Genomic DNA, 14,801 nt, shown 5'->3' with positions numbered 1-14,801 from the left:
CGTGTCAACGGCTCGAATGCCAATTATCCGGACAAGCGGAGAGGGGACAAGCCGGCCCGATAAATCGACGATAGTGTCTGCCTCATTATTCCAGCGGAACTGTTTTCATGGGCCAAGTATGGAGATTTCTGAATACGTATGGCGGTTGGTAAATGGCTGTTTTACCATACATTTACAATAAGTAGTTTTTAAACAGCTATATAGCATCCGAGGGTTGCAAAAGGTAGCCGCGGGATTTGTGAAACTGCGATCGTTCATAAATTGCCGGTAATCAACCTTTTAAAGATGGTTTTCCACGTTTAAAACAGACAGGTGACAATACGATGTGTCGAGCCAAGATGCTTCTGTTATCCTCGATTTTTAATTCGCGGACTCTGTTTTTAAAGCGAATCTCAGAAATGTCTGTTTTTAATAGTTTTACTGTAAATCACCAAAAATGAAGAAATCTGCAATTATTTTGTGACATTCTTTCTTCTTCCTTGCCTTGTCTCTTCTAATTATTTGCACATTTCTAACAGATCTTAAATATTGCATTAATCCAGAGATAATGTCGATGTTTATAATGGAATGTTCCATATATTCGGTCTAAATCTTTTAACCCGACAGTGCACACGAGAACTTCAACAAAAGTACCCACACGGGATGGATCCTCAGTAAGAAGTGACATTTGTTGTGACAACTATAGATCTTTATGCAAAGTAAAACTTATCTTCATCAACTGCAACAAAGATGAGTCAAATAAAAATTTCTTTCTTCACAATAATTTCGGTGAGTTGAAAATAATAAATAGATGTCACTAAATTCTTGTAATATTTTCTTTCGACTACCCATTTTTATCACAAATGCATAAAATCCGCTCTTTAGCAATAATATATTAATGTCTGTAAATATATTTTACGTTTCTTTATCAAAATTAGTATGATACAATAGTACAATATAATTGTTACAATATAAATACGAGAAGGAGATAAGACTTTCAAATGCTTGCGATCCAACTAGACTCCCATGTGTGTACTGTCGGATTAAAACAAATGTATTGACTGGATCAATCAACCAGTTAACTATTGCAATCTCTTTGAAAAGTGTATAAATATACGTGTACGTGTACGTTATAATATAGAATTAAGTTGTAATGAAATGACTGTTTTACTATTTAATTTTATTACTATCATTTATTCATTTCCTTAACTTAACCAGTTAGCTGTTTTTTAACGAGTATACCCGCCATAACACAAAACATTGCCATTTCTTTACGACTGGTTAAATGACAACCGAAATGCTCGAAATGCTTGAAAGATGAACAGTCAGAGCAATCGCATTCGTGAAATTCGCTTTAATTGTCCATGTACAGAAGTCAGATCATTCGCGATTAGGGTACACGGTGGAAGAAACGAAAACAACGGTAGAAAAAAAAAGTGAGGATCCCACGTGGTGGATCTCGTGAACGCGAGTCCCACGTGGGATCGCAGTTTCCAAGGCCACCTCCGCGTCGAGATGACCTCGTCAGATCGTGAACAATGGTTTTCAAGTACCTGAAGAAGTCCTCCCTGCAGAAAAGCTTCGCTTCCCTGGAGAAACACTTGTCCTGCAACGCGGTTCTGCAGTCGAAGCAACGGACGCACTCGATGTGCCATGCTCGGTCCAAAACATTCAGCAGGTACTGATCCATAATTGGTTTGTCGCATCCTGCACATGACAGGAGCATCGCCAAACCGCGTCTCCCTGCTGCGAAAAGAAAGAGAGCATTCGTTGAACAATCGGAGTCAAAGTTCGGTAGCGGCGAAGGGGTGGTCGGGGGGCTTGTTACCGACACGGTTACGAATCAGTAAAATTCTCGTGTTTTGGTCCCCCCCCCTGTCCTTCGCCGCCCCTGCCACCCTTCGCCGCCAATCATTGCGAGTTTGTATTTTCGGCGGAGCGCGTGCACTTGATCAATATTGGTTGAAAAGCGAAACGTCGAGAAAGCATAGAGCACACGGTGCCCGCGACTTGACGAGCTGTTTTAATTCTCGTGCACACGTTGAAACGCGCGGCCGCGCCACCGCGGAAAACGAACGAGAAAATCGAGGAAATTCTGGGTGAACGCGTACGCAGCCGTCTGTCTGTTTGTGCGTTTATTGTATTATGCGCCTGAATAAATGAATTTATTAAATAATCCCCTGCAGGAGCGTTTTTATGCCTTCGATAATTGTAAAACGGGAAACGCGGGATCGGTAGTTCTGTTCCGATCGGTACTTCTGTCCCGTTCGGTAGCGCCGGTGTTAACGCTCGATACGATTCTATTCTTGTTTTTCCCCTTTTTCCGGGTTCTATATGTTGATAACCGATCGTCTGGGATAGGCTAATTGAGCGATTAGAACATGCCGGTCGAACGCGAGCCGAGCACGTGCGCCCGATCGAATTTTAAACAATCCCGATTACCGGTCAGATTCCGATTCGAAGGAAAATCCCGGCCGCGCCGGGGCACGTGCATAACGAACGGCGCATTGTCCTCCGACTTTTTGTAATTCGAACGAATTGATTACCGTGTAGCCTATCGAGCTGCGTCGAACAGAGAGCCGAGAGGCGCGAGACCATAAGCGCGACACGATGCGACTTCCTCTATTGTTGACGGCGAGCCAGCCGTGTCTGCGCAGACCTCGGAAAAACAATCGAGTTTTCACGAACGATTAGGGACAAACAGGGGCATCGATACGATGAATGCGCTAATGTTACTTAACACTGCACTGAAATTCGCGGTGCAGAAACGGTCGAAATTATCGCCTACAAAATGGTCACCGCATTCTTTGTCAGAAGTATCCAAAATGTTAGGCGGTTACACGTGAAATGTCCGATTTTCGAGCACCGCTGTTGTAATGTGCTTTGACGGAGAAATACTCTTATATATTATATATCTGTCATTATGTACTATATTATGTACTATATTTACTATTATCTAATAAGATATATAGGGAGGGCTGGAATTCGTAGTAAAACTAAACAGGAGGTGATTTCCGCCCACCCTGTATAATTTCAAAGTCCAAAATCTAACTTCTAAAGTACAATCTCCATTTTTTAATTTAGATATCTTACGCGAGTTTTAAGAAGAATTTATTTCAGTACCAATAATTTAATTCAGTATCAATGTGAACAAATAAACATAATGCCACAATAATTGAACGTAATGTCAACACATTGTTTAGACGCGCCAATAGTCGATGGTAGTAGAAATGATAAAGTGTACATAGTTTTATAAATTAAATATGCGAACGACCAAAAATGTAATCTCTTCTAAAATGGGATTGGAAAACTTGTGAAACTTATATTTGTGCGAAGTCACTGTTAAAGATCGGACACTTCGCATGTAATAACCAATAAGTTCAATTTCATTGCATACCTCTCTGTAAATACCGATAAAATATGCGTTTTATATTTTCTACCGTTATTGATTTGACTCAACAGTACGCGTTATCCGTGGTTAAGATGTTAAGCCTCCTATAGCCGCATCCTCGCTTCAAATGATTTTGATGAGGAAAATATAGAATCGTTTTCGGGATCATAGAATTATGGAAATTCATATGGAAGCGGGATTACTTTGATAAGAAGAAATAATGAAAAACGTCATCCTTGTAATTGAACTGTGAATGTTCATGCAAATTCACGTTTTTAAGCGAATGATAAAAAAAATGGAATTACTTAGCAAACGCATCGCTTGATGTTTCTTCTGTGGAATGAAAAATATTGAATCTGTGCGTATGTTTATTAACCTTTTTTTATTGCCGTAGACTTCATTCAGCGTTTCGTGTGTACATTCTCAAAAAGAAATTACTATGTGTTTTCATATAAAAATCATATACTTCTTTTAATCAATTAGATTTTCATACGAAATGGTTATAACGAACAATCGATACAGTTCCGAGGTTAATGAATATGCAATTTTTGTACACAAAGATTTAGAGTACGATAAACTACCAATTAAGCAAATTGAATGTAACATACTAAACTCGTGTAAATTGCATAATATATTCACTTAGTACCTGAATAACGTTTGCGCGTAGAATACGAGATTCAAATAAATTAGTACCATATTTCAGTAGACTCGATTACAAAACACGCGCCGTTTATAGCTGCATAAATAATTACAACGGGCAGTCGTAGAAACAGGTTAACAAAGTTCGTAATCATATTTAGTTCGCGCGTAGATTCATTAATTGTCAATAATTATATGTTGATCTTATTAATGCGTCTCAAGCCGCGGAAGTCGCGCCGATAATTACGAAACGTTCTCATTGTTGAGATTGCCCTTTGCTACGCTTTCTTCGCCTCTCTTCTCCCCTATGTTTCTCTCTTTCCATTTCTGTATCGCGGCTCCTGCTCGCTCCCGATCTCTGACTTCTTTTTTCGCCATTGCTGAACCCTCTAGGGTTCACTCCTCTCTTTTTTTCGTGGTTTCCACCAATGGGCGGAGAGTTCCTCCCTGCTGGCAGGGTTGTCAACCTAGCAACCCTTCTCCCACCCTTAAGGTCTGACCTTGCGCATCTCATCTCCCTCGGTTTCGCCGGGAGGGCGAGAAGAAAAAGGAGAAACGCGAGTCGACGCGACCCGAACCACCCCGCAGTTACCTCAAGATTTAAATCGTTCCACGCGAAATCGACTTACGAGTAATTCCTCTGGCGAAATTGGCTTCCTAAGAAAAGTCTGTGTTTCACGAAAAAGAAAATCTATCCGGTGTCCCGGCGAATTTATCGCCCGATGATCGCCCGCGGGCAAATAAACGAAAAAAAGGACTCGCAGCGAAGTTTCCCGGCGCGCGATTCCATTTTCGAGAAAGTTAATCATGGGAATTCACCTGCGCCTGACGCACAAATAAATCAATCGAAGGACATTTTATTCTTTTAATTCAATAGCGGGATTTACGTTCTGACATCGGCCTCTTAGCAACGTTTTTCTTTGTAAATTCGAAGAGAAATATGTATCGGTTGAAACGCGAGAGAAAGTTCATATCGGCTGCAAAAATGATGTTTGAGACGGTGTATGGATGTTCGCGATGTACTTTGTGCTTCTTTTTCATGAATTTCATCGTTATTGCTTCTAACCAGACGGTACACTCTTTCCGAAGATTTATACTTTCTACGAGTACGTAAAAACACTGTAATGAAGTCCACTCGTTACTAAAAAGCAGCAATTCATCTGTCTAAAACATCGTAGCTTCTCGATAGCTTTCAATGCATAAAAGGTAATGAAAAATATTTCCACGAGAGATTAATATTGCTTGTAATGAAAAAGTTCCTCAATTTATTAAATTGGCTCCTGGATGGACAGTTTTCCTTCTTTCCTCGACTAATAATTTTCGCATAAATTCGACCGCGCAAAAGACGAACAGAGATAACGCTATCGGATGTGCATCCCCTAATGCAGTTGACCTTCCATTCTAGAAATCAGATATCGCGGGCCAGTTCCACGAGCGAATCGCGGGAAAAAAAGGAAGAACAGAGGGCAGCTTTCCCCGAATCCTCTGAACCAGATTAGGATTAAGTGTACGTGAGACGAATGCTTGGACGGTTCGATAAAACGGTCCCGATTAATCCAATTCTCTGGCGTGGAGCGTGCGACGCGTGCCACCTTTTACAGAAACCGCTTCAACCGATCGATAACGATTCGAAAACGGCACAAAGCATATTTGAATAGAATTCTATTTGGAGTCGTGCGCAGAAATTTGATTACGGTCGCCGATGTTTACCACCCCGGTGTCGCACGTCTCGAACCATCCGCTCCAAAAATATACCCCTGATTAGAGTGCGAAGCGGGAAGCGGGACAAAGGCATTCCGCTAATTTGCATTAAGGAAGAACGTTTACTCTGTCACAAAGGAATTGCATTCTTGCTTGCGCAATTACGTCTTGTTTGTCTTTACGACCCATTGAGAGGATGTAACGTTCGGAATAAGAGAAAAAGAGCAAACGAGTCTCGTAATAGAGTAATTAATGTTTTTCCCGCGATTAATACGCTTCCTGATCCCTCTGACTCGGTTTGGAGAGAAGGAACCTCGCGAATAATATACGATTCTCGACTTTGATGTCGGAGGATCGTGCGCAGATGAACTCGCTTGCGGTTTAATGCTCTGCGTAGGAACCTACTCGCGCAGCTGTTAGAACGATACGCCGTTTCGTACAAAATAAATGGAAATTTGATAACGATTACCATAAAGAATTTGTCGAGGAGACAAACAGCGATCGGGGCGATCGTGTCGAACACGGCTGCAAAGTCGAACATGATATCTTCAGTGTCAATATTTTTCTTGGAGCCTCCCTCTGGGATCATAAGCGCCCTAAAACCCTTCCCGTGCTATCCACCTACCATCCAGCTACCAGTCTCGGAAGAAGAGCAAAGAATTCGCAAGGTAGACGAAGTCGCAGCTCGATTTGAGAATTTCCGCAAAGGAATAGACGTGTTAACGAGACCGCAAAAAAATTGAAATAAAAGACACGAGATCGACAGTGATCCGTTGATAATTCTCGATTTGTTATAATAGCGGAAATGAAGACGTGGAACTGAAGAAATGATTATGCTTCATTAATTCATCGACCGTGTTACGAAGTCGGTCTTCCGTCGCTACGATACAGCGTCTCTGATTCGCCCTTACAAAAACGATGAATTTTCAATTAGCCTCCAGCGTATGCGGTTCAACATTTTCGAGAAATTACATAGCCGACCCGGTTGTGGATGCCGCCATGACACCACAAATCAATCCGTCGATTTGACACTAATAAGCGTCATGAATTAAACATCGATTCCTGAACAAGAAGTTCTTCTCCGATCGGCGCAACTCTTTCCGAGATAATCGGCCGCATGCGTAATTTTACTCGCGTGTCCGAAGACGACGGTTTCCTCGAATCGCTGGTTCGTTACGCACAATGACGCGTGTTCAACCCTGTCCGAGGCGAATTCATCCTCGTTAGATCCGAGCCCACGGAATGATCCATGGAACGATTCATCACCGCGGAGAAAAAATTGACGCATTCTTATGACATCCAAATTACGGTACGATCAATCACGATAAAGGAAGGATAGACGTTCTTGCACTCCAGAAAGAGTTCACGAGGAACCACCCCTTCGAATCAAAAAGAATTCTTCGAGTTTTAAAGAATCGAGCGGGTCGTCCAAGTTTCCATTATAAATCTCTAAAGCAGCTGACTCTATCGCTCCCGAATATTCGCATACCTATTCGATTGAAATAGAAACAACACATGTCATATGATTGCACTACCCTAATTCTAAGATCTTTTGACTTGAAGTCTCAAAGGAATTTCTTCTTTCGAAACATGAGATCTAAGATTTGTACTTGTGTCGTCTCCCTTGACATCGTGTCGCAAAAGTGTCGCGGAACTGTGTCGTTGTCTTAAAACGAGGAATTAATAATGAATGAGAATATGAGAGTAGCCTCAGTTGGTGAAGTCAGACGGCAATAGGATGAAGCTTTCAATGATAGAGGTCGCGAGTCGTAGTTCTCGAGTACAATTTGTAGGAACTATAAAGCGGTGGAAATCTACGCTATTACAGATTCTACCAAGTTCCTGAGATGCAACAGATATACCTACCTACTGAATTTTAAACGATTCTACACACGATAAACCTATCGTTCACAGCTTGCGTTACAGTGCCTCTTCCCTTTATAGGCCCCGTTTCTGTGCTACTGTAACTGTGTCATAAAAAATCTGCCTTTCCATATCATTTCTAACCAGATGAATTCTCGGAGAGGATTGAGCTCGCGTAAAAAGTAGAAGTAGAGCAACTAGATGTGTTACTTTTCAAAATAATAAACTCCACTTACCTATGTTACAAGCCTGGGTGACGGGCAAGGGTGCGCAGCAAGGCCCGCCGAGGGTCGCGACCCTTATCCGGGGGGTACCAACCCCCCCGGGGCCCCCTCCCCCGCCACCGGCACCCCCGTAGCCCTCCACCTCCCCAGCCGCGACTGCGGCCACCCCTGTCCCCACTCCCTCGCCGGGCCCGGGACCACCACCAGGCCCACCTTCCACGGGCCCGTATCGGCCGAACGGTCCCGAGGGCCCCAGTGCACCCACTTTTACTGCGGTGTTATCCCAACGGCCGTTAAATCGCACTTCTCACACTTCCCCCCGTTTGTTGCCAGTTTTCGTTTCTCTGTATGTCTGTCTCTCTCTCTCCCTCTCTCTCCCTCTCTCTCTATCTCTTTCTTTCTCTCTCTCTCTCTCTCTCTCTCTCGCTCTACGCGCACTCGATATTTTGACAAATACAGTTCCCTCCTTCTCTATCTTTAGCAATACATCTATGCATCTATTTGTCTGGTTCCGCGCGTGTTTCCTTCGTACGCACGATTCTATGTCCACTACCCCTCGATCTGCTAAACGTACTAGTGTTTTGTGTTCAACTTTTTGTTTCTTTCTTTCAGCGGTGCGTCGAAGACCGCTGAACGAGTTCAACGGAATAGTGCAGCCCCGGCTCTGGACACCAGTTCCTCGGCCTCGTGTTTCCCAGCTGACAGATCAGTACCGTCGGCACATCACGACCCCGGGTACACGCAAGTAGCTCAAAATCGTCCTATCTCGATTCTAGACACTCCGCGGTCGGTCATGACGTCGCCTATGGGACCGGTATCGCGTCCGAATCTGTCAGACGCGACGTGCGCGTCCGCGCGACGGACCGCATCAACAATCTCGCGATCTGTTTGACAGTTTCACGCCGGAATATCTCGCTGGAGCTCGTGTGTATCAGCGCGCCCTGTGCACGATGTCGCTCGACAATATTCTCTGGACGGGCACTTGTCGCTATTCGTTAGTGGCGAACGGTGTGAATCGCGTCGGAGGGTCCGATATGCGGTGATATCGAAGGAACCAGGCGAACAGTGCGGTCCGATAAGCGGCATACGAACGAGGATCGCGGCGATTCCCGAGCACGCTCGCCTCGAGTTCGCCAGCCAACTGGCTGCACCTGTGACAGCCGCGAGGGCCCCCCTCTACTTGGACGAGACGTCGCGCGCCTCGCCGAAATCGGCTACGCCCATTGGCCACGGCCACGGCGCGGGACCTTTCGCACTTCCCAGCGATTGGCCGGCGAGACCCCGCTCGGGCGTAGCCAACCCCGTGCGCCGGCAGACATGGCCGTGGAATGGCTGCGGATCTATCTCGCAGCGCACAGGACGCTTCTGTCGTTGCTACTGCTTCTCTGCCGCTTCTGCCGGCTTGTGTTGTTGCTCGAAATAGCCTGCCGCCTGATTCTCCTCGTCTCTGACGCGCTATCGATCCCTCTTCGGCGTATACCGAACAGAAGAGCACCGAGCGAAATGCCACAGGTTTCAAGACAATCTTTGCCTCTCGCGCCCGCGAAATATTCCTCCCCCGCTCCCTCCCGGTCGCCATCCCACCCCACCTCTTCGCCCCTCCCAAGTCGCTGCTCGTCCGTCCCTTTTGCTCTTATTGCCTACTCTCGCCTCTATCTTTTCTCTCTCGACCGCGATACTCTCTGATATTTCCTTTTCGTTCCCACTTTTTAACCCTCTCTTTTCTGCCCAACAGTGTTCTTCGATTCGTCTTTCTCTCTCCCGCCCGTTATTCGCGCCGATAGCACACACTCGACCGACCACGCGTGTATGTGCCTGCCTATGTGTACGCGCGCGTGTGTGTATGTGCGTGCGTTTATACATATATACGCTCTGTGTTCGCGACTCACGAGACATAACCTTATCGCGAGGCTCGTTTTGTGACGGAGGCGTGTACCGAGGCGACGCGTTGCTTTCTATCGATTAAGGACCTCTTCGCGCTATTGTTCGACGGTTTTAAGGGCCAATGGTGCGGACTCTTCGCCGCGAGCCACTTGCGACAGTGTTCACGGAGAGCCGTGGTCCGATAGACGATTAACTTTGTTTCTACGAGCCGTTCCAAACACCGATCGGAATTCGCGCGTGACAACCTTCCGTATTGTCCGATGAACAATTAGGTTCCCTTGTTGCGGCGCCTGGAAACAATGCAGCCCAATCGGATCGTTCGACTGTCTGTTTTCTTAAAGTATTCCGATTCTAACACGTTCCGTTATTTATGCTTTATATTTCCTTACAAGAATCTGCCGGGTCCAAGATTCGAAATGATGGGCGCGCAAAAAAAAATTTAATGGTAGCCGCGTGCGGTCGTAATTAACCCTAAACAAGTGGCTTCTATAAATTACACCACCAAGGACTGGTTAAGCTTATTACAAGGGTCGACCATAGACTACTGAAAAGCTGTCGAGATTATTATAGGCTCCCGTGAAAAATCGACCGCCACTTAGATGTGTCAATTTGTAACGGGGCGTCCGAGTAAGTATAGTCCTTTGCCATCCTCCTCTACGTTCCTTTTGTGAACGGTGACTGTACCTTTCCGATAGAAAACTCTTTCGTTCTCGCCTTTCTAATTAATCCACGAAGGCCGGTTTTTTTTAAGTACCCATAGATGCGCATAACTAGAATCATTTGTTTATACATTCTGATTGTACTTTTAAATGTAACAAAATATTAGATTTGCCGCCTGAAACTAAGGAAAGAGATAATGCCTTTGAAAATATGGGTCAATATGAACTCAAATATTGTTCATATTTGTCTATTATTATAGTTGTTGTTATATTTATACTTAGTTAATTATCTATTTATTTAAATGATTATGTACGTAACAAATTCTACGTTGAATTCCTCCATGAAATCTTCCTATCATAAGTCAAAGTAATTCAGCGTGCCGTCCCAGGTTATCCGCCGTTCGAAAGTTAATCACTTAGTAGCAGTAGTTGCACCGGATTGTTTATGGCCCAACTAAATGTTTCAGTAAGCATTTTCCCACAAAACTGGAATCTAATTACGTCATTAATGAATTGTAAACATTAACACGGAATAACCTGGGAGAGAGAAAAATTGTTAAACCGGTATCAGCTGATCGAGGGTGGGAATGAAAGCCAGGTGTTTTATAAATTGCGGTACGATCGGCCAAGGGGCAAATCTACATGATAAATATAAATCGGGGAAGAAACAATAACATTTTATTATTTTACTTACTTATTCTAAATGCTAACGCGAACGGACCTGATGAATCTTCGATCTTAATTTTTTCGAAAACGAAGCGCCATATGAAAAAAGAATTTAATTATTTTTCTTTAAATTATTTATACACGTAAAATTACTTCCGGTGGTATGAGGATTTAGAAGCCTCTGTGCATTTAGATAGGCTCCGATTGGAAACTTGGAAGAATCAATGGATGAATTCCTTTCAAGGAACATTGTTCGTATCATATCGGCGACATCAAACAATGATGGATTTAGTGGTAAAGAGCTGAATGAACAACTATTTTAGTTACCATCGTGTTTAACTACCTCCAGAATGATATGTTCGAAACGAACGTCTTCATCGCGAAAACAACTTGGTCAGTTTAACGACGAACCACGTTACGATATTCAGGAAAGGAACTGTTATTCGCACACTTCTCAGAGTTTATTGTCAGATCTCGATGATCCTCGGTTTGTTACGCTACCGTATCCACGCTGTACACCGCGATGTGTGCGATTACCAACAGTCGATCGTATACGACCTTATCAGTATCGAAATACCGTCTTCGTGTGCATCCCGTTATTACCGTATTATAAATCTCTTCGCAAACCGAGATACACGGAATTTCGTAATCAGAAGGATCCTCGGAGTTCAATTCTTTGCACGTTTTATTCGCGACCCGGCAGGCAGTAAATCGTGTTACGCCAACTGTTAAGAGCCACTAAAACGCCGGTAATACGCAATAACTGTACGAGAATTAATTAACCCGAGAAGCATATCTATTTGCAAATGAAGCTCTGTTCAGCTTCTAAATATTTCGTCTGTTATGGGTTCGATTAGATCGAGCCAGCACAACACTTTTGGTTCTACCAATAAGAAAACAAAATCTATACAATATCCACGCGCGTCGGGCAGAAAGAAAGAATCAAATTTAAAAACGTATAGTCTGAGGGAAAGAGTTTATTCAACATTGCATAAAAGCCTTTGAATACCGTCGACACAATTTATAAATCATTATTCTGCACCAGCGACGTTTACATACACGTTATTATTACATGCCGGCTGAAAATAGATTTTAAAAAATTACCAGATTGTACGGACAAATAGTGATTTCTTATCTTTTTTATCTTTTCAATTGCATACGTCACGCCGTAAAAATCGTAATGAAAGGAAACATTCTTATGGAATATAGAACAAGAATGCCATTAAATTAGATTTTTCTTCTGGTTTTTACATTTTTTTTCCAATTGTACCGTTTGATTAATATTAGAGCACCGCTGTATCCGCCTGAACGCTACTTGTTGATACTTAGAATAATTGCGCGCAAAGCGGAATTCTCTAATAGCATCGGATGCGTTAGTCGGTCAGTAAAAACCACGAGGTCAGTTCCGTGAACAGAGAAATACGATCAGTTTTTCTTCTTGACTGACGCGGCGATTGTACTTGCGAGAAAAAAACTATATGTCACAGGTATGACAGGCTATTCGTTCCTACGCAACGCGAAGCCATTGTTCCGCGGCTAGCTAGTCCGGCCCGACAAGACGATAAATGGGAAAATGAACGTGGCCTGCGAGTTACGATCTTCCCGTGCACGGTAATTATTCTTGGTTTTCCAGTGGTTCCGTTCGGCTTATTCGAACCCACGGAATCTAATGAGAAAGTCGTGAACCTGAATTTCAAATTATCGAAATCCGTATTCCTAATGTTTTTCTCCTCGATTATGTTAATTTCTTATTTTTATAGTATATTATAGGACGCGTAATTATGAAACGCTTTGTGAATTAGCAAACTACATCGTAATTGCACACTAATTGCCATACGAGAACAAGTCGCTTCAACAATTGACATTTCCACTGCGTCTGATCACATACTGGATAATGCTACTGCCAGTGTTTTACTGACAGAGTCGAAAATAACTGCCAGGAATGCATTTTATTATTGGTCGATTATAGACTGTATATTTGTAACAAACGCGACTAATTTATATATAGAATCTATGTTATTCATTCGTTGACAATTATTTTGTTATTATTCGCTGTGTACCTTTTCCCATTTCTTTAATAATTTGCTTTTATGATATACGTAGACGTATAATGTCTACAGAACAAAAATCAAAGAGAAAATAATAGAAACAACATTGTAAAATTAATTGTGGTAAAGCGAAAAATATTTTGAATCTATGAGATTGAGTAATTGTGCTCTCTTTAACAGATCAATCTTTCCAACTTTATACAGTATAATAATTTCATGTTAGGTTTTCTCATTTTATACGTGACTTGTACAATAATGCAAATCTACTGTAGATACAAGGAATCATGTCATTGGTTAAAATTAGATATAAATATTTTTTATGGCATCTCCAATATAAGTAGAAAAAGTTGATCATTAAACGGACGGACAAGGATACAATACGATTCGAGAACAATGAAAATAGTAACATAACAGATTTTTATTCACAGAGTAAGTTACCCTTAATATTGGAAAGAGCAAAATTTGTTTCGTCATTTTGTAGAATTATTATAAACCATCATACTTTCATTTTTCTTGAAAGTTAATTACATCTAAGGCCTATTATCTGAGATCTTGTAGTAGTGATCATTTAGGATAGTAGCCTGTCCACTTTCTGTAAGTAGCATTCATGACTTCATGTACTATATTATCTATGGGCTTTATTATGAGTGGTATAGCAGATATTCCAACTGCAGTGGGTATCCACTGACTTCTTAAGATAGGATTACAACTTCTTCTTTGGAAACATTGAACGGCAGCACAAATTCTATTAATCGTAAAACCTGGAATTATTATGGTTGCAAATGTTTGCCACAATAAGGTATCCGACATGGAATACAAAGCATTTTTGGTTGTATCCTCAGTTTTGTCCCTCTGAAACATGGTATTTTCATGATTATTGTATCTATTAATATTTTTAAAAATTGATTTTATAACTATACTTACACTATATTGCGTCCACCCCTTATGGACTGTATCAGCAACGACATACCCAGCAGAGACAGCATAACTGAGCCATACTATTGAACTATGTACTATTGGTCTGAAAGCTTCACCCACTTCATTTGCATATCCTATAAGAGTAATTATGATATGTATGTAAATAGAATAATAAATTTGATATGAGTGAAATAAAATGAAATAAAGACCAATGAAAATATGATCACAAGGAAGATGAGTTCTGTAAAAGTGGAACTATCAATGAGAATTTAAGTAACAATGCTTTATAACCTGTTTTTTATTACCCAAATATCTTACAGGTGTATCACGGAACACGTCCACTTCTCCCTTTTCTTCAGACATTGTACAATTTGCAATTTTTTGACTATTCTTACCCTGAATAACATAACACAATTTTACAAGTCAGATCTATTCAATTACGATACGCCACTTAAACGACATTGGCGTAGATCGATTCAATTTAAATATGCACTCCATGAATTTTACTTTTGAAATATATTCTGAAATTTTAGAACCATTTTAAATCAAGAGTCTCTACATGAATCTAATTTTCTAAATGAAGTATATATAAGAATAACATCAATTTGACAACAAAATTAAAATAAAATCTAAATTTTGAATATAGGGAATTATAAGTTTGGACATCCTGCGATACTATACTACTGTGCGCGGGAAAATGTTCAAAATCATAGAAAAATAAATTTTCATCAATTTAGTCAAATCTTTACATAGAGATTTAATTGTTACAATATAAATTGGAAAAACGCACTTATTAAATTAAACTAATGATTTCATCATGCGACTTCGT

At 41.7% G+C, this 14,801-nt stretch overlaps 2 protein-coding genes across 4 annotated transcripts in view; both read right to left on the bottom strand.

The window, feature by feature from the left end:
• Lim1 (LIM homeobox 1) overlaps nt 1-7,950 on the bottom strand; it is a 54,124-nt gene extending 46,174 nt beyond the window's left edge. For all 3 annotated transcript variants that reach the window (XM_076519740.1, XM_076519741.1, XM_076519743.1), the window contains exons 1-2: nt 7,810-7,950; nt 1,533-1,725 (exon numbers count right to left, since the gene is read on the bottom strand). In XM_076519740.1, coding sequence (XP_076375855.1) covers nt 1,533-1,705 — 173 coding nt within the window. In that variant the 5' untranslated portion in view covers nt 1,706-1,725; nt 7,810-7,950. The remainder of the gene's footprint in view (nt 1-1,532; nt 1,726-7,809) is intronic.
• Nucleotides 7,951-13,454: 5,504 nt separating this feature from the next.
• On the bottom strand, nt 13,455-14,570 carry LOC143259016 (mitochondrial fission process protein 1). Its single transcript, XM_076519748.1, has 3 exons — nt 14,278-14,570; nt 13,979-14,106; nt 13,455-13,906 (listed from the first exon to the last, which is right to left on the bottom strand). The coding sequence occupies exons 1-3, from the start codon at nt 14,333-14,335 to the stop codon at nt 13,619-13,621; spliced, it is 474 nt and encodes a 157-aa protein (XP_076375863.1). The 5' UTR covers nt 14,336-14,570; the 3' UTR covers nt 13,455-13,618.
• Between the last annotated feature and the right edge of the window lie 231 nt (nt 14,571-14,801).

The sequence above is a fragment of the Megalopta genalis genome, chromosome 3, assembly GCF_051020955.1.
Source record: "Megalopta genalis isolate 19385.01 chromosome 3, iyMegGena1_principal, whole genome shotgun sequence".
NCBI classification, from domain to species: Eukaryota; Metazoa; Arthropoda; class Insecta; order Hymenoptera; family Halictidae; genus Megalopta; species Megalopta genalis.
Note: the sequence above shows the minus strand (reverse complement) of the source record. Positions and strands in the feature narration are given on the sequence as shown.

Excerpts from the sequence above, each read along its gene's own strand:
- LOC143259016 (XM_076519748.1), bottom strand. The coding sequence starts at position 14,335 with ATGTCTGAAGAAAAGGGAGAAGTGGACGTGTTCCGTGATACACCTGTA. Across the intron at positions 14,107-14,277 it reads TACACCTGTAAGATATTTGG|GATATGCAAATGAAGTGGGT; the intron begins GTAATAAAAAAC and ends TTACTCTTATAG. Across the intron at positions 13,907-13,978 it reads AGGGGTGGACGCAATATAGT|AGGGACAAAACTGAGGATAC; the intron begins GTAAGTATAGTT and ends ACCATGTTTCAG.